The 18472-nt window shown below is 51.4% G+C and overlaps 6 protein-coding genes across 6 annotated transcripts; 2 read left to right on the top strand and 4 right to left on the bottom strand.

Moving 5' to 3' along the window:
• Positions 1-11: 11 nt before the first annotated feature.
• On the bottom strand, positions 12-1366 carry N7473_006124 (putative MFS monocarboxylate transporter; the record flags this gene model as incomplete). Its single annotated transcript, XM_057152064.1, has 2 exons — positions 12-1132; positions 1192-1366. 2 exons carry the CDS (start codon positions 1364-1366, stop codon positions 12-14), a joined length of 1296 nt encoding a protein of 431 aa, XP_057009869.1.
• Positions 1367-1629: 263 nt separating this feature from the next.
• On the bottom strand, positions 1630-3570 carry N7473_006123 (GMC family oxidoreductase; the record flags this gene model as incomplete). The annotated part of the gene is made up of 1 exon (XM_057152063.1): positions 1630-3570. The coding sequence occupies one exon, from the start codon at positions 3568-3570 to the stop codon at positions 1630-1632; it is 1941 nt and encodes a 646-aa protein (XP_057009868.1).
• Positions 3571-4722: 1152 nt separating this feature from the next.
• N7473_006122 (uncharacterized protein) lies at positions 4723-6096 on the bottom strand (the record flags this gene model as incomplete). Its single annotated transcript, XM_057152062.1, has 2 exons — positions 4723-5824; positions 5927-6096. The coding sequence occupies 2 exons, from the start codon at positions 6094-6096 to the stop codon at positions 4723-4725; spliced, it is 1272 nt and encodes a 423-aa protein (XP_057009867.1).
• A 628-nt stretch (positions 6097-6724) lies between these two features.
• Positions 6725-9096, bottom strand: N7473_006121 (uncharacterized protein; the record flags this gene model as incomplete). Its single annotated transcript, XM_057152061.1, has 2 exons — positions 6725-8532; positions 8703-9096. The coding sequence occupies 2 exons, from the start codon at positions 9094-9096 to the stop codon at positions 6725-6727; spliced, it is 2202 nt and encodes a 733-aa protein (XP_057009866.1).
• A 2806-nt stretch (positions 9097-11902) lies between these two features.
• N7473_006120 (NAD-dependent malic enzyme) lies at positions 11903-15168 on the top strand. Its single transcript, XM_057152060.1, has 5 exons — positions 11903-12302; positions 12531-12750; positions 12845-12923; positions 13093-13441; positions 13670-15168. Exons 1-5 carry the CDS (start codon positions 12034-12036, stop codon positions 14742-14744), a joined length of 1992 nt encoding a protein of 663 aa, XP_057009865.1. The 5' UTR covers positions 11903-12033; the 3' UTR covers positions 14745-15168.
• An 853-nt stretch (positions 15169-16021) lies between these two features.
• On the top strand, positions 16022-17726 carry N7473_006119 (NADH:flavin oxidoreductase/NADH oxidase family protein; the record flags this gene model as incomplete). Its single annotated transcript, XM_057152059.1, has 6 exons — positions 16022-16090; positions 16159-16261; positions 16335-16760; positions 16819-16838; positions 16968-17585; positions 17661-17726. The coding sequence occupies 6 exons, from the start codon at positions 16022-16024 to the stop codon at positions 17724-17726; spliced, it is 1302 nt and encodes a 433-aa protein (XP_057009864.1).
• Positions 17727-18472: the final 746 nt, after the last annotated feature.

Below are 18472 nucleotides of genomic sequence, written 5' to 3'. Positions count from 1 at the left end.
CACATTTCAAACTAAACTTTCACCTTCCATTTCCACCTCCAATCCAACAGCGCCCACCGTGATAGTGCAACACTGATCAGCCCAACCAGTAAGACAGCTGAATAGAATCCAACAAGAGTCTGCGGCGTCGTCGACTGCAACAGCTCACCACCAATCGGCACAGTCAATAGAACCCCAAAAGCCGCGACACTGTAAATCGTTCCATAGAAACGACCATACTCCTCCGTACGACACAACTGGCCCGCACAAACAGGCGCAAGAGACACCCAACCGCCCGACCCAAATCCAAAAATCGCCACTACCGCATACAGCGTAGCTTCATCACGGGATCCAAAGGGAATCCAAACGGCCGACATGACAAGAAGAGTGATCAATGCCAGGAAGAGCAGGATATTGAAACGACCAACTTGGTCCGCCGCAAAACCTGGTAATACTCTGCCCATCAGACTCATGCTGTTCAGCACGGTGAGTGAGTAGAACTGAACATTGAGGTCGAGGCCTGTGTAGCGGACGTAGGTGGGTAATAGTGCCGCACAGCCGAAGATAATGAATTCGAATGCGAAAACAGCCACGGCGAGGAAACAGAGCCTTGGTTCTCGAAAGGCTCGGAAATCTATCATAGCTTTGCTCACAGTTCCTGCTGGCAAGCGGCCCTTGACTAAGAATATTCCAGCTGAATAACAGCCTAGCGCTATGAAGGCGATGATGCGAATGCCCCATGTCCAGCCATATCTTTGGAAGAGGGTTCGCAATAGGAGAGGGATTATTGCGCCACCTGCTGAGGATCCGCTCATGCAAATTCCAGAGGCGAGAGCACGACGTCGGTAGAACCAGTGACTTAGAACCGCGATGCTGACTGTTGTGATGACTGCGGAAGAGATGCCGCCCAGGACACTCAAGCACAACATGAAATGCCAGTACTCGGTGCATTCTGCCAGAAGCAGGTAAGACGTCACACTGGTAAGAGAGCCACAGATTAAGAGCATGCGAGGTCCATAGCGGTCGAAGAGAGGGCCTACTTGGACACCAAGGAAGAGAGTCAGAAAGACTAGTACGGCGGTGATCCAGCCAACATCTCGGACGCTGTATGCCGCTAGCTGATGTGTGCTGATATAGTCCTGAACCGATCCCACTGTGAGGTTGTTAGATCTATTCATCAAGCTTATTGAGCTTATTGAAGAAATATCTCACCAGCTGTCTGAAATCCGAATGAGGGGAACATGAGCAAAGCTGAGCCTAGAAGGCAAGTCCAGGCTTCGCGCCCGCCCTCTGGAAACGCCAGACTGACACCGACATCAGTACTTTCGGGGACGGCGGTGTCGACCTCGGACAACTCGTAAGTTGAAGATCGTGTTGAGCGGCGCATCTTCGAGTTTTCCGCAAAATGATATTTCACAAGTGAAAAACATGATTTGATGCAAGTTATAAGAAGGTAATCTTCCGGGAGGGCCGAGTGGAGTCTGTCACTCGCAGGGCGTGGGGTGGGGAGTCGGGGACAAAGGCGAGGTGCTTGGCACAAAGATGAGTATGTCTTCCAGTCAAACTAGGATTGATCGGGTGGAGAGCTAAGATGATACATGATTTAATTACAAGAGGAAGGACTATCTATATACATCTCCATCAGGCTTCTCAATTAGATCCAGCATCATTGATGATATCCTCCGCCGCCTTCTCAGCCACCATATAAGTAGAGACAGCAGTAAAAGTACCAGGAATGCGAGGATAAACCGACGCATCAACAACACGAAGACCACTCACACCGCGAACCCGGAACTTTGAATCAAGTACTGCCATCGGATCATCATCCGCACCGATAGGGCAAGTGCACGAGGCGTGGTGGCCCCAAGCAGTGTCCATGATATAATTGTGAATATCCTCATTAGATGTGACGTCCTTTCCAGGGAGCACTTCAGTAACATCCACGAGCTGGCGGTCGAATGCGTCACGGGCGAGACCGATAGCTTCGGTGATGGCCTGCAGATCTGCCTTGTAATCGCCACTGCCGGTATCGAAGTAGTTGAAGACGATCTCCGGCATATCGAGTGGATCGGCAGAGCGCAAAGTCACAGATCCGGCAGTGTTGCGAGGGTGAGCCTTGAGAACAGCCCAGGAGAACCAGTCATGGCGTTCGGTGATGTTAATGCTATAATTCGGGAAGTAGCCGCGGAAATTAACGGGTCCGCCGAAGACGAATGCATCGTAGCTATCGTCGGCCGTCACTGAGCTCTTGTAGAACATAGTGCTCGCGAATCCAGCCGAGGAATAGATGCCGCGATTACCAAGAATCGGATTCTTCCAGCGAGTCAGGCAGGGGTCATGTGCTGCGTTAAAGGTGCAGCCATCCAGTGCCGAAAAGTTCTTGGGAACGTGGCCCTGAACGGCAGTCTCATAATGATCTTGCAGGTTGGTTCCTACGCCTGGAAGGTCCTTGATCACGTTGATACCGTGCTTTGTGAGTTCATCAGCAGGGCCAATGCCACTCAGTTTCAGCAGTTGGGGAGAATTATACACTCCACCAGCGATGATGACCTCGCGCGAGGCAGTAGCACTGCCTGGTACACCCTTGGCAGCAGTAGCAGAGCGCGGGCTAGCACGGTAGAGATATTTCCCGTCGAGGAACTCAACCCCAGTAGCACGTGGGGTACTAGTAGACGTATCATTCTCAAAAGTCACTTTCGTGACATGACAATTGGTACGAATATCCAGCGGATACTTCTTCGAGCCATCAAAATTCTTTGCATCTCTCACAGCAACGAGAAAATCGCGTGGACCATTGCGCTTGCCACCATCCGTAGCAATCGGAACCTGGTAGTATCCCGGGTTGGTGTCGCGCGACTTCGAGTCTCTGTTCGCATCGGCAGCCAACAGAGTTGCAATATTGAAAACTGCGTTCGTATGATTTCCCAATGCAAAAGCGCCACCGAGTAACATGCTCAATAGCTGGGGGTCTTCCAGCACGATACTGATAGGCGCCTCTTCGTCGCTCAGCCAACCGTCATACCCATGGCCAGGTATTAGAGGAAGAAGATATTTGTTATTTTCCATGCGCTGGAAATACTTGCGCATGTTTGCGGGAGACCAGGACCCATCGCCCGTTAGGGTCGCAATATAATCGAAATCCGATTCGTGTGGGTAAACAGTGATGAGAGCGTTGTGGGCAGTGCAGCCACCAAGAGTCCCGGTGCGAGGATAAAGAGTGCCCTTCATGGTTGAGCCCGCAGGAGGATTGAGTCCAGTGTATTCTTCGCCTTCGGGGGTCACGTATGTCGTTTTAAAGTCACGAGCTTGACGTTCTTCATCTGCGTAATGCCGGACGAAGAAGTTCCAGGCAATAGCGCCATCCTCTGAAGCTTTGGCAGAGTATGCCGGAACACTATAGTTGGCATTCAGACCCTGATCATCTCCTGCCTCGATCAAGAGGGTCTTGTGGCCAGCCAAAGCAAGTCTGGCAGCGAGGGGACCGCCACCAGCTCCTGATCCGACAACGACATATTCATAGCCGGTAAGCTCGACGGCAGCAGCTAGGCTTGCCGAGAGGGCAGCCAGGCTGAAGAGCCGGGGAAAGAGCATTGCAAAAAAAAAAACGGAAATGACCGAGTGTAGTAAGGTCGGAGGGAGAAAATGGGAATATGTAAAAGACTGACTCCCTTTAAAAAGCCTAGGGTGCATCACGCATCATTAGAAACTAGCATCGATGAACGAATGGGATCGCGATGAAGAGAACGTGCTGTGATTGGGCGATAGATGTTCATCATGCTGATAGGGTAGTATCATAGGGAGTGAGTGCATGGGGTTAAACGATTGCCCAGCGAATTAACACTTCAGGTTGTGTATTTCCATTAGCATTTAGGAACTTCGGGGAATGTGCCAAGCCGGTGAATAGTTGACTAACCTCGTGGCCGCTTCTTAGCGGCGACGATCGAACCTGGTTGAGCAGGAAACAATCGACTAGCGATTTATTAGCGGGTCAGTGGAACGAGGCGCAATTACTCACTGACACATGACAACCGAGTGGCAACTGGAGATTTGGATAGAGCTTCATTCACTGTTATTTCTCCAAGTCGACAAAGCATCACTCACATCTTGGCATGAAAATGCCTTCTTGTGGGACAATAGTTATAATGGTGGCGTGGCTAGAGGAATGTTAGAGTCTGATCCACACTTAGTAGGATACCTGAGGAATTCTTCTCTCGATATCTGTGCCGTGAACATGAGATATAGGTATTTCCATATAGAGGTCAAAAAACCCTAGCTGTCGTATTCGCGAAATAAACATCTCCCAATTGCGAGCGGCCTCGAGGTCGACTAGCTAGGCATATAAGCTGCCCATAGTATTCCGGGTCCCCAGATGATCCAACCGTGAAGGGTAATAATGCTCCTGATGTCAAGATGCTATTTCCTATCACAGATCAGATTACCAGCTGTTCTAAACCGAAACCTACACAAAACAGACGAGATCGACTGTAGAAATACGTGGATGGATCGGCATTGACAGTCGGTGCAACTAAAACCCCGAGTACAACGTAGACTTGAACTAAAAACCTTTAGTTTGTGGTTATTCGTACGTGATATAGTCCATTGTTCATTGTGAGCGACGACGTGGATCAACGAGTAGAATGTATGGGTGATATGCTTCAGGCACGACTCAAGAAAAATCGAGCAAGTCTAATAATCAACAATGCAATATACAAGACGCAAATATGATTCTAATAATCACCACTCTCACAACTCATCCTTCTCATCCTCCTCCGCCGGCGGAGGAATCGGCCTACCACTATCCGTGGCCAAATCAACCCCAATCTTCTTGCGCCATTTCGCCCACAGCGCAAAGAACTCCTTCTCCATGCCACTCTCCATCTCATCAGGCAGCACAACCGTGTACTCAACGTACAGATTACCAGGCGAGTCATCCTCGTCATGCTGATCATGTAGATGCGCCTCAGAGTAATGCGGCATACCCTCGCCCTTGACTGTTTCCACAGCCAAAGGCTGCACAACCTGACCACGCTTGCGTCCAAGTCGAACAACATGTCCGTCCAAATGTGTGACGTTGCGTGACCACTCGCCCATCCAAGCCTCCCGCAATGAAAGAGTCTCCTTCCAGAAAAGATCCTTGCCCTTTCGACGGAAGAATGTCCCGTCCGTGCGCTCTTCGTCTGTCGTCCCGAGCTCGGGCTCCTTCTCATCAAGGATAACAATCAAATCACCCGCAACCCAATCGGGACTCTCATCAGCCTCATTTTCGAAAACAAGCCTCGTCCCCTTATCCATACCCCTCTCAATTTCCGCACTCGTCTCAACGGCCTTCTTCACAACCCTCTGTCCATGACACACGGGACAAGGATTCTTAATCTTCTTGCCCTGGCCACCGCACTGGTCACATTGCATCTGCACCTGCTGGAACATGCCCGGTGCAAGCATATGCTTCCTAATAACCATACCACGACCACCACACTGATCACAGTGCACAACCTGGCGATCCTTGGACCCGGTACCCTCGCAATCATCACAGATTTGCTGCTTCTCAACCAGGAAGTTGATTTCCCGCCCTGTGTAGAAGTCGCGCAACGGCAGCGAGGCCTTCACCTCCATATCCGGTCCGCGTCGGTGTCCAGGCGCATGTCCGGCGTGTCCACCACCGCCGAAGAATCGCGAGAATAGATCGAAGGGGTCATTGGAGCGACCTCCCGCCGCACCACCCTTACGGTGCTGCTCGACGCCATCGTGGCCGTACTGGTCGTAGATCTTGCGGAGGGAGGAAGTAGAGAGGACGTCGTAGGCATCAGCGATTTCACCGAATTTCTCGCGCGCCGAATCGTCACCACTGTATCATGCGCATGTTAGCGATTGCGCTCTTATCGGGTGAAGCAAACCAAACTAAACAAAACCACCGCAGAATACAAAGGCAGCCAGGGTAAATACTCACGGGTTCTTATCCGGATGATACTTCTTGCTAAGCGTCCGATACGCCCGCTTAATATCCCTCTCCGATGCGGACTTATCCAAACCAAGAACCTTATAATAGTCCTCAGCAGCCAACACAAGCACGGAAAACAGTACCAGCGCCACCGCAATCAACAAACGCTGCATATACATTATGAAGAATGCCTTTCAAGCACCAAGCTGCAGGGGCAGCTCATGCACAACGTAAAAATGTTTGTGGTGCTGGCAGGCGCAAATCGGTGCGACTCGATGGGAGTCCCGCTCCGGTAGTTTGTATGTATGGAGCAAGCTTGGGGCTTGTGCGCGGGAGCTTGGCGCTGCGCTGGGGTTGAGATGGTTTTTTGGTGTGGTGTTTAGGAGGTAGACATGAGGGTTGGTTGGGGGTGTTGTGGTTGTCCTGGGGACTTTGGAGAGAGCAATTGAGAGTGTCGGGGTGTTAGTGGCTTTTGAGGACTGTCGCGTCGAACGGGCCAGGTAGGCCTTATCGCGACGGGGGAATAATGTTGCCCCGAGGGGTGGGTCACGTGGGAGGTATACATGTGGGCTAGTTATTGAGAGTGAGGTCCTCGTATTAGACATTCTGCTTGGTCTTAAAGAGAATTGATGGAGATTTAGAGTCTAAATTGTATAAGAAGAAGTTGAATTAAAATAAGGTGTTCCATATTGCGCCGCCAAGGTTCTCGATCATAAACATAAAATAACATGAGCACATCCGAGTAGCAATCCCTCCCATCATTAATCATAGCATAACCTGAACAGTCACCGACATCAACACCTTAACTCACGCCCCCGCAACATTGAAAATCTCATTCCGCCACGTATATCCCACACCATGCGTCTCATCCCCATCTTCAATCACCTCCTGAGCCGCAGTAGCCTGTTCATGCCACGTCTTAACAATACTCCCCGGCGCATAAACACCCTTGAAAACACCACTCTTCGGCGGTTCCAAACCAACCCTCGCCTCGACATCCGTATCAGCGGGCCGAAGCCGCGCAAGCACAGCACGCACGAACGTGGCCAGATCCCGGGGATTCGCGATGCGAGCCGCGCGAAGACGTTCACGAGCAAAGACTAGCTCCCGGTTCAGCGCGAACGCAGCTGAGACGATTTCTTCGGCGATTTTCCTCTCAAGAACACGTCGGACTAGGTGTTTTAGGAAGGGCTTCGTCAGCCACAGAAGGAACTTCCATCTACTCTGGGAGACTTTGTAGTCGAGTTTGTGAATGCGGACTCGAACGCCGCGCAGAGAGAAAATTTGTTCGAGGCGGCCGCGGCCAACTTCGACGTCGAGGGAGATGTCGATGCCTCGGCGGTCGAGGTAAAAGCTGGCGATTCCTTCGTCTTTTAGAGAGAAGAATAGGCCAGTGTGGGCGCGTAGCCAGTATCCGAAGTCCTGAGCACTGATATTCAGGCCTTGGATGTTTAACGTGAAAGCGGTTTTGATCGTAGTGTCTGTGCGCTTGGCATGCTTCTTCACAATGTCAATGTCATTGCGTGTAACCAGATTCACGCGGTATGGCAGGAAGGATGAAAAGTTGACTGTTCGGCCCGGCTCCAAGATCAGATTCTCGAGCAGTAGGTCCATCTCTGGCGCGGATACTTCCAATCGGGGGATAGGGATGTACTGGATCATGCGCAGAAACACGGGAAGAAAGACATTCGCAAAGTCCACGGGGAGATCCGCCTTTTTATCTTTATAGGCATTGTATGCATCCCGGTGTAGTTTTTTGGTTGCATTCACCAGCTTAGACACTCCGTTGTCCTTAGGCACACTTCGCAAGGCCCGCTTCGCCTGAGCCAAAAGCTCATCCATATCTTTGCGAATCCCCGTCTGAGAGCCCACTTTTTCCGACTGCTGCTGTAGCTCATCGAGCTTCTCAGGCGCCGAGTCGAAGAACGCCGGGTCGGTAAGCATGTCCTGTAGCGAACCGGTGACATTTCCCATTAGATGTTCAAACTCCGGATCCTTATCAGCATGACGCAGGACATTATGAAACCTCTCCTTGAGTTTATCCCATTCCTTAGCATCCCCAAATAGCCGCAGTAGACTCCAAGAGTGTTCGACGGCCTTTTTGAGATCCTCGTTCGCCTCGATGTCTTCCTGTGCGACTGCTGCCGTATCTTCCGCAGCGCTGGCATAGATAGCCGCGTAGCGCTGAATTAGCTGTGTAATCGTTGACACGGAATCAGTGTAGTCGGTTCGTTCGCGGAGTTTTGAGACAGCCTGTTTCAGTCGGTATAGCAACGTCTCTCGTTCTTGACCCGATAGATGTTCTTTTGCGCTCTCCACGGCTGCTTGCTCCGTGCGCGCAACGCCCTTTCCAGCGATATCAACAACATTGGCCACTTCTTTCTTCAATTCTTCGCCGGATAGTTCACGTCCGTCATCGGCGCCAGCTCCTTGCAACGCCCGAGTCTCTTCCTCTGATGGTTGCACCTGCTCCGCGACCTGTTTCGACGTTTCGGATAGGGAGGCGGCGGTATCGGCAAAGATCTGACGGCCAACGGTAGCAACATCATCAACAAAGAGGCGGAAATCCGCATTCGTTAGGAGCAGACTTCCTACCGTGCGGAAGCTGTCATATGCTATATCAAGGAAGTCCGAGTCAGTAACAGCGCGCTAAGGTTATAGTTCGACTTAGGCAGAGGATCCACTCCAGCTATCACCCACGAGAGCCCGACATCCGACCGAAAACAAGCCCAAGCCTCAAAGGGCCACAAGTCCAGGCAAGGGAAAGAAGATAAGATCGACTCACCAGCTTTCGCATCCGCACGCGCCTTCACGCGCCTAGCACTCTCACCGACCCGCCCAGTATCAACCTCCACCCTCGACCTAGCCAATCTCCACAACAACTCCTGCAACTGATCGCCCTCGTTCTTCTCGAGCAGGAATTCGATGAACACCGTAATCCACAGCCGGGCATCACGCACCAGCAACCGACCAACAGAGCCAATGTCCTGATTCCGCAGGTTCAGTACATCAGAGGCTAGTATGGTCCGTAGATTGGCGATGGTCTGCTCGGTGGAGGGCATGTAGCCTTCCACCATGGCACGGAACATCTGGTACGTGTGCAGTTTTTGGTGAAGGCGGCGCTGACGGGATGTTTCATCGTCGTAGCGTGGGAGGAGGGGTTCTGTTTCGGAGGGCATGGTGGGTGGATGTTTGGACCCGAGTTGGGCCTGTTGGTGGATTGGTGTGGAATAGATGATTTTCTAGAATTTGAATGTGATGGATGGATGAATTGACGGAGATGGAGAGGATGCAGGTGTAGTGGGAGTTGGGGTATGTTGAGCTTGGAGCTCTGAGGTGCGGCTTCCAGGAATGGAGGGGCCTTGGAGCCTGTTTTGGCCCGGCGCGATGACGACACTCTGTCATGGTTCTTGTTGTGTCACAAATACGTGTGTTTGCTAGCTAGGGTTTGTGTTTCCTTCGAGATTGTGAGAATGAGAAGGATGATTAGGAGAATCAATTGCATTGTTATTTTAGTAGATTCCTTGGACATTGTTCTCGAGGGTGTGGATTCTTAGAAGGGGGAGCTTAGGACGATCGGCGATCTGGGGAAAGCTCAAGAAAGTATGGAGCACATCGTGTTTAGTTTAGTGACTTGAGTCATTTTAGCAGTCAAAGTCACTAAAGTACTCCGTAGTCACGGTAGGGACTCGACTTCCAGCTCCAGACTACTCCAACGGCCAGCCAGTGGCAGCCACAGCCTCGGAGCCGACGATGGACATTATGTTTAACCGAACCCCCTTTTTTAAGTTCGTTATGAGCATCAATTATGAGAAATATATGCAATAATTATTATGCCGATCGGGATCATGACTATTTGGATGATTTGACTTTCTAAATGATAATCAATTACGCATGTGTGAAAACATAAAAAATCATACCTTTGTCCGATATTGACTCCGTCGGACAAGGAGTATATGTTTTGACACTCGGATCGATTATGCAGTGGATTCGTCGCTGTTACGGTGAGATCGAAACACATCGGAGCGCCAATGTAGAGATCGAAGTGACACGGCTTCTCAATTCTATTATTACTGTTTCTAGAAAGGAGCTGCATGAAGGAGCTATCAAGTATGTACGAGGTTGCAGCGACATACATACTTCAACAGCACGTCAAGAATAAATCGCTCATGTCTCCATGCGAGGTAGGAGCAAAAAAGAAGCAAAGCATTTTCGTATGACCCAAAGTCCACGCGTAATTCTCAGGTTAAGCCTTTTGAAACCGTTGGGACAAATGCAAGTCCAGCCCATGCAGATTGTAACCTGCGTGAATTCTGATTCTCCCAGAGCACCGAAGCACCAAGGCGCCCGGGGCCAATCAGAAGCCGCTGAACAATCCCTGGCTTCCGATTCTTGCGTGGGCTTCCGATCGGCCCCAGCGGGGGAAGTTGGGATGGTCGGTGTGTGATTTTCTGGTCCAGTTCCAGACTCAAGTCCATCGGCGCCTGATCACCAAGCAGATTCTCGATTTTGATTGATCTTGAATCATGCCTAACAGCGAAAAATCACGCAGGGCCGTGCTGGATCTGCGGTTGCTGACATAGGGGCTGGATTCATTAGCCCTCTGTGTATGTACATACTCCGTACTCCGTATACACTTTCCTTTTGTTCTACAGCATGGGAGTTCCATAGTAGTTATATGGAAGTACTCCGATGCTTTCTTCATGCGGCCTGGCATTCGGCGGAAGAGGCCATTCAGAGCTCGGCGCGGCAAATGAGCGGCAATTGTCAACGCGGCCATCTCGAAACCACCAGGTGCTCATGAACAATGTTGTACGTAGGACACCTCGTAGTCCATCGCAAGCTCTGAACAGCCCTAGGACGACAGTGCTCCGTGATCCTCTTCGTCTCCGCCCGACGATGGTTTTCCTATCCGTACGGAGAGGAGAGTGGTCATGCTTCTTCATAGTCCAGCGGGCGGCGGGCTCCGCACGCCGCTTTCCCGCCAGGGTCAGCTCCGTAGTGGCTGGGCCATGGGGACCTTCTCCGTGTGTTCTGGAAGATGAAGGGGGAGGTTGGGCATGGGAGTTTAGCCTGTAGTGCGTTAGACCATCCGAATATCGCGCTCTGTATGTGCTTTCGTTGGTTGCTAGTTGTGCTTTTCTTGGAGGTTTGGTTAGAATGACTCCATCCTCGAGACAGTCTAGTCTGTTTGGCAGCGCCGAGCTCCTCTCTCCACTTCGGCACCGTCTGCGGCTCTGGTAGCTCCCTGGTGTGGATTCTCGTAGCTGGGCAGACTCCATCGCGGGTCCTCCCCGGCCAATTGAGCCAATAGGAATGTAGGAGATTCTGAGAAAATCAGTGAATTTGATTGAAAATTGCCAGACGCCACGCGAGCGCGACGGAAGTGGCAGTTCGAGGTGTACCGTGTAGAATTGTGTCGGGGAGATGAGGAGGTGAGGAGAGGAGAGAATGTGTTGTGTTGCTCAGTCACGAGTCCGGTAGTCTAGAGTCCAGCAGGATGGACTGTACAGTGTATCGCGGCTCCCAGCTAATCGACTTTTACTTTCTCCCCATTCTCTCATCATTCTTACTCAATTGATTGCCTTGCAAGGAGCACAAAAAAGAAGCTGTTCTATACTGTACAGAGCAGCTCCGAGAATAATTATCATCTCCGCAGACCTTGTTGGGAATCTCCAATTATTACTTTTTTTTTTGGCAACTCCAATTTTCAACTAAATTCGGCGCCCGCCGTCCAACCCTATGACTTCCTTTCTTACAACAGGCTCCACCCCGGCGATTCCAAACTCCCTTGCTGGATCTGCTTCCCGAAAAAAGAAAGAAGCTTTATGAGGGATCCAGACATGCCCGACCCATTCACGCATACTGGTTCGCTGTCATCACCGAAAACAGACTCCACTTCAGTCCTCCACCCATCCCCATCCGTCTCCCAGTCTCCATCCTTCCCCTTCATGAGACCCTCATGGCTCCTCCCCATCCCTCCACCCCTTCATGCATTACTTGCCCGGCTCTTCCCGACTTGCGACACCATGCCGTCGCTTTTACTCGCCTTGGACCGTCCCTTTTGACGGCCATGCCCGGATAATTCTCTGCCCTGTTACAACTGGTCGGAAATAATGGCTGGGATGATGTGCGCGAGAACCACCCAGGGGATGATGGGCCCGAGTCGTCTGTTAGCTCGTGTCTCCATACATAAAACACGGCCCCCTCGTCCCTTCACGACTCATACTACACTTGCTTTCTATCACTCTTCTTCCGCTGTCACCGTGACGAGTAAACAACTTCGCTCTTCACCAGACACAATCGACACAATGGCTCGGTTTTCTCCTCAACAAAGTCGTCCCGTTCACGCGACACCTTTCCTCAACCACTCTACTACTCCCTCGTAAGTAGTCCTACCTCGACGGCTCGATGGACCATTGTCTGGCTCTCTACATCTTTCCTTGACCTTGACGATGGAGTCAATTGCACATCTGCACTACGTTTGCATCTCCACCGTCGAGGTGCTAGGAAAGAAGAAGAGCACCAATACAATTGAGAAAACCCCACGAGACAAAGAACGCAACAATCAAGACAAGGCAAATTGACTGACCATCTTTCTTCCTCTCTACAGAGACGCCAACTATGACACTGCCAACCCTTCATATATTCGGAAGTACCTGCGCACATACGGCCTGACTCCTCCCCGCTCCGAGAGCTACGAGACCCAAAAGACACGATGCCTGGCCCAGCTGGCTCTGAAGAACACCGAGATCGACAAGTTCCAATATCTCAGCACTCTGCGCAAGAACAATGTCCACCTCTTCTACCGCCTGATCACCGACCACTTGAGGGTACGTCGACTATCTAAATCACATGCGATTGGGGGGAGAGAGATCGGCCAACGAGAAGACGAGAATAACCGGCTAATGAGAATCATCCCTGCAGGAACTTACTCCCCTGATCTATACCCCAGTCGTGGGCGAGGCCTGCCAACGGTGGTCTGAGATCTATCAGCAGCCCGAGGGTGAGTCACGAAACTTTCTTTTTCCTCCCCCCAAACTTTTGGCACGGCCGGGTTACGCCTAGCTTTAGCTACAAACCCTCGTGGATGCAGCCAGGCCCACTTTGCATTGGGCTTAGTTTTCGTCGACTGACGAAGTTGAACCGGGGCTAACATACTATTTCTGTTTCAGGCATGTACCTCAGCTGGGAAGATCGGGGAAATCTGGCGGCCGTGATCGCCAATTGGCCCCAGCCGAATGTGGAGATCACATGTATCACCGATGGCTCCCGCATCCTCGGACTGGGAGATCTGGGCATTAACGGCATGGGTATCCCCATTGGCAAGCTTGCTCTCTACACGGCCTGTGCGGGTATTCGTCCCGAGGCCACCCTGCCTCTGACTCTGGACCTGGGTACCAGCAACAAGACTCTCCGGGAAGACCCGCTTTACATGGGTAGCCGTCGCGACAAGATCTCCGCCGAAGAGGAGCGGGAGTTCTTGGACGAGTTGATGTCTGCTCTCACCGAGCGCTGGCCTGGGTAAGTTGGTACTTTTTTTTGAAGTTTTGGCATATGATTATGCTTGTTTTAGAGCCTTCTAGCCCCTGTCCCCCTCGTGAGATCCCGGGTGACCCAATCATCGGGGTCCACTCCCCGGTTTCTTCCTTCCCCTCACGCTCCCCTCACTCTCCTCGTTTCCCCTCTCGCCCCGGATGATCGACTCGATTCCCCCCGATAGGGCGTGTTTACTAACGGAGCTTATTCTAGTATTGTCATCCAATTCGAGGACTTCAAGAATCCCTTCCCCGCACTCGAGCGGTACCGGGATTCTTACACCTGCTTCAATGACGACATCCAGGGTACCGGCGCCGTGATTCTCGGCGGTGTGATCAACGCTGTCAAGCGCTCCGGTCTGCCCTGCAAGGACCACCGCGCCGTGTTCCTCGGAGCCGGTTCGGCCGGTGTCGGTGTTGCCAAGCAGATCGTCGAGTTCTTCATGCGTGAGGGCATGTCCGAGGAGGAAGCTCGCAACTGTTTCTACCTTGTCGACACCAAGGGTCTGGTCACTGCTGACCGTGGTGACAAGCTCGCCGACCACAAGGTCTACTTTGCTCGCCAGGACAACCAGGGCCAGCAGTGGAAGACTCTGGAGGAGGTCATCGACCATGTCCAGCCTACCATCCTGATGGGTCTTTCCACTCTGGGTGGTGTCTTCACCCCCGAGATCCTCCGCAAGATGGCCGACTGGAACACCGCTCCCATCATCTTCCCCCTGTCCAACCCTTCCTCCAAGTCCGAGTGTGATTATGAGAGCGCCGTCAAGAACACCGACGGTCGTTGCCTCTTCGCCTCCGGCTCTCCCTTCCCCACCATGTCCTTCACCAACTCCGCCGGCGAGACCCGCACGTATTACCCTGGCCAGGGTAACAACATGTACGTCTTCCCCGGTATTGGTCTGGGCAGCATTCTGTCCAAGGCCGTCCGTGTGACCGACAGCATGATCTATGCTTCCGGCGAGGCTCTCTCCGCTGCTCTCACTGCCGAGGAGATTGAGCGTGGCCTGCTCTACCCCGACATCACTCGCATCCGTGAGGTCAGCATTGTCGTCACCCGCAAGGTGATGCGTGCTGCCCAGGCTGACGGTGTCGACCGTGAGACGAATCTCCGTAAGATGAGCGACTCCGACCTGGACAACTACATCAAGTCCCGCATGTATGACCCTCACACCGAGGTTCGCTCTCTCGAGCGTGAGGTCGGCCACCTGCTGTCCAGCCTGGGTAACCTGTCGCCCATCCTGAACGGCTCCCCCACCGAGGAGAAGCCCAATGGCTCGAAGCTGTAAGAAATCCGTTTCGTTCTTCACTATGCCCCGTCATGTCATGCCCTTGCCTTCCCCGCATTGAATGCGGATGGGATAGGAGTCTCGCTTCACCTTGTCTGGCTTTTCGAATCTTGTCTTCCAAAATTATTTGTTTTCTAATCACGGCCCCGCTTAGGATCACCGTCTGATTTGGCCTTGCGTCTTTTCATGTCCTTTGTTGCACATTTGTCTTCTTCTTGTTACCCTCTTCGTCATTTCGAGCGCGTTTTCTTTTCTCGGGTTGGATTTTGGACATTGTTTTGTTTGCACTTTGGTTTTCTTTGGAATACCCATCCCTTTTTTTGTCGTTTGGTCACGTTGCTTTTTGAGTGACCCCCACCTGCATTTGGATTCGGATAGCATTTTTCATCTAATCTGAATGAATCAAAAATTGATATACTATAAATTGTGTTGCTTGTATGATTTTTAAATATTTTTATCTTATTGTATGTAGTTCAAACTTGTAGATTTAGAGGGGTATGTGTGTAACTGATGCCGTCCCTCGGTCCGGGCAGATCCAGTGTAGTATGGAAGTACCAACCCAAATACCTTTAGAGCAATAGACTCACCACCACAATATATTGTCATTATTGCCCAATCTTCTCCTATCTTTACATTACTGCCACTCTGCACCTCTCAACACCGGAATCCATCCGGAAACCCCAAAATTACGCACATCATACCGGGGAAGATCACTCATCCCTAAAATTCACGTGTAGCCGGCCGAATTCAAATCCCCGAGCTCGGCACATTTCCCACACTATTCATCCACTGGACCAATAGATTCAACAGAATCAATTCTTCCATCTCCACATTCATTCGCATAAAGTAGGCTTAACTTGCCTAATGAAACCTTATGTCTGTCGTCCCACCCGATCGGAGAGTTCCATCTCTCCGCATTGACGATGACTAAGGGCCGAGGTTTCTTATTTTAAATCTGGATGGCGATTTTTCTTCTTTGGGTATGCAGGAAGTACCGGTTCGACTTTAGCAGATTGATTGTTAATTATTACAATTGAGAGATTTGAGGGATCGTCGGCTTTTGTCTTGATAAATATCTCCAGGGTGCGTCGCGTTTTCTTTTACCTTTCTCTTTTAGATGCTGACGTTGAACTAACCCCTGTCGCAGAGCATTTAAACTCTTGGGATTGGATTCTGCAGCATTGTCGTATTACATCTTCCAATCAGAGTCACTTGCCTGGATCCGCTTCAGTTACAATTTCAACGAGATCTGTACAGCACACAATTGAATTGTCAATATGCCTTCGCCATTGGCAGACCCCGTTAAGTTGCCATGTGGCTTGGTCCTGCCGAATAGGCTGTCCAAGGTATGTACCATACATCTCAACCCTAACTCTTCGTATTTACCAAATATTTACTTACGGTGACACGACAGGCCGCGATGGCCGAATTAATGGCCAAAACCAACCAACCCAACGATACCCTCCTCGATGCTTACGAGCAATGGTCGCAAGGCGGTTGGGGCAGCATACTAACCGGTACCTCACCACTCACCCCATCCCCTTTTAACGCCATACAATTGGAACCAATGGATCTAACAAAAACCCCCAGGAAACGTCCAAGTCGACGTAAACCACATGGGCTCCCCCTTCGACCCAGCCCTGCACACCGAATACACCGGCGCCGACACCAACACCGACACCACCCTGCTCACAAACTGGAAGAAATACGCCTCAACCTGCCAAAAGCACGGCACCCCGGCTATCGTCCAGATCTGCCACCCAGGTCGCCAATCGTTCCGCGTCGCCGGGAAACGGGGCATGTTCGCGTCGACGATTGCGCCCAGCGCGGTGCCGATTAATATCGGCGATGGACTTATGGAAAGAGTTATTGCGGCTGTTACGTGGAGTAGTCCACGGGAGATGACGAGGGGGGATATTGAGAGGGTTATTAGACAGTTTGTGGATACGACGCGGTTGATGGCTGATGCGGGGTTTTCGGGAGTGGAGTTGCATGGGGCGCATGGGTATTTGCTTGGTGAGTTTTGATTGATCTGATACGATGGGTATGTGATGGTTTGCTAATAAAGGCGTAGATCAATTCCTTAATAGCAAGGTAAATATCGACTTACCTTTCCAGTCCAGCGGCTCCAGCTATATAAAGCGGGGACCTCAACCGTTCACCACAGCACGCAGTCAACCAGGACGAGCAGCAAACTAACCTCTTCTCTTCTCTTTCTTCTAGACAAACCTCCGCACCGACGACTACGGCGGCACCCCCGAAAAACGCGCCCGATTCGTCCTGGACATCCTAACCGAAACCCGCAAAGTAGTCCCCCCAACCTTCGCAATCGGCATAAAACTCAACTCAGCCGACCACAGCTCCGCCACCTTCGAAGAAACAATGACTCAAATCGCCCTCCTCGTCTCCGCAGGCATCGACTTCCTCGAAATCAGCGGTGGAACATACGAAGATCCGCAAATGATGGGCTACCCCAATCCCACCAAATCATCACCCAATGGCAACGCCAACACTAATGGCAATGCCAAGTCCGCGCGCACCGCCGCCCGCGAGGCCTTCTTCCTCGAATTCGCACACACCGTGCGCGAGAGACATCCGCAGCTCGTGCTCATGTTGACGGGTGGATTTAGGACGCGCGCGGGCGCGGAGGCGGCTATTAACGATGGCGCTTGTGATTTGGTGGGTATTGCTAGGCCGGCGGCTGTTGATCCCAAGTTTCCGTTGCTTTTGTTGGATGAGGAGGTTCCCGATGAGAAGGCGGTGCTTTTGTTGGAGAAGGCGCCTGTGCCGTGGTTTGCGAAGTGGTTGCCCAGGAATTTGATTGGGGCTGGGGCTGAGAGTGTGAGTTTTTTCTTCTTGAATATTGATTGATTTGAGTTGGGATAATGGTTGTACTGACAATTTTGGGTGGTTTAGACGTATTACGCTGGTCAGATTCAGCGGTTGGCGAAGGGGTTGGCGACTTATGCGCCTGCTCTTTGATGGGGAGTTGGGGTTTGGAGGGAGGCATGGATGTATTGGATGGGATGGCTGTTTGATGTAGATGGTCTGCTGTAATAATGTGTTTGATATACCTTTTTTTAATTGATACAAACCGGATATTTTCTGTATGCTTTCTAAGCGAACGTCGTTTGTTGTTTTCCATGAATGGATTTATAAAGGGGAACCGTCACCATCTGGAACGACCTTCCCTAACAATCTTCAACTGCTATAATTAAAACACCACCTTTATATGACCCCTCTATCCAGACTTCCAATGACACTGACTCTCTAAGTTTCCCCATCTGCTGTCATTGTCAGCGACACGGTGCTGCGTAATGCACTTCCTCCTGCAAGCCCCGACAGTCTCTGGACGAACATATCTTGTCCTGGAGTCTCGCTCGAGTCTGAATTTGGACATTCAACCCGCAAACCTGTGGCCGGTCCCGAGAATACAAACATCTAGATATTATCCTGCGTGTTCATGCCGCAGAAACTGGGCATTCTGTGCCTGTGCATGAGGAAAGGGTAAGTCCCATGAGAATTATGGAAAATCCCGTTGCGAAACATGCTAATCCACAACCAGGCGCACCATGTCTCCGCATGATTCGAGGACGGCTTCAAGAATGCTTCTTGGGCGGTTCACACTCGTGCGAGAACCAACCGAGAGCGGTCGTGTCACTCAATAAATGGTCAGTGGAGAGAGATTTCCGAATCTTGGAGCCAGACAGTCGACAGGCAATAACGGT

This window comes from Penicillium subrubescens (assembly GCF_028828155.1).
Source record: "Penicillium subrubescens strain IBT 31985 chromosome Unknown utg000004l_segment0_segment0, whole genome shotgun sequence".
In the NCBI taxonomy this organism is placed as follows: domain Eukaryota; kingdom Fungi; phylum Ascomycota; class Eurotiomycetes; order Eurotiales; family Aspergillaceae; genus Penicillium; species Penicillium subrubescens.
This window is presented reverse-complemented; position numbering and strand designations above follow the sequence as displayed.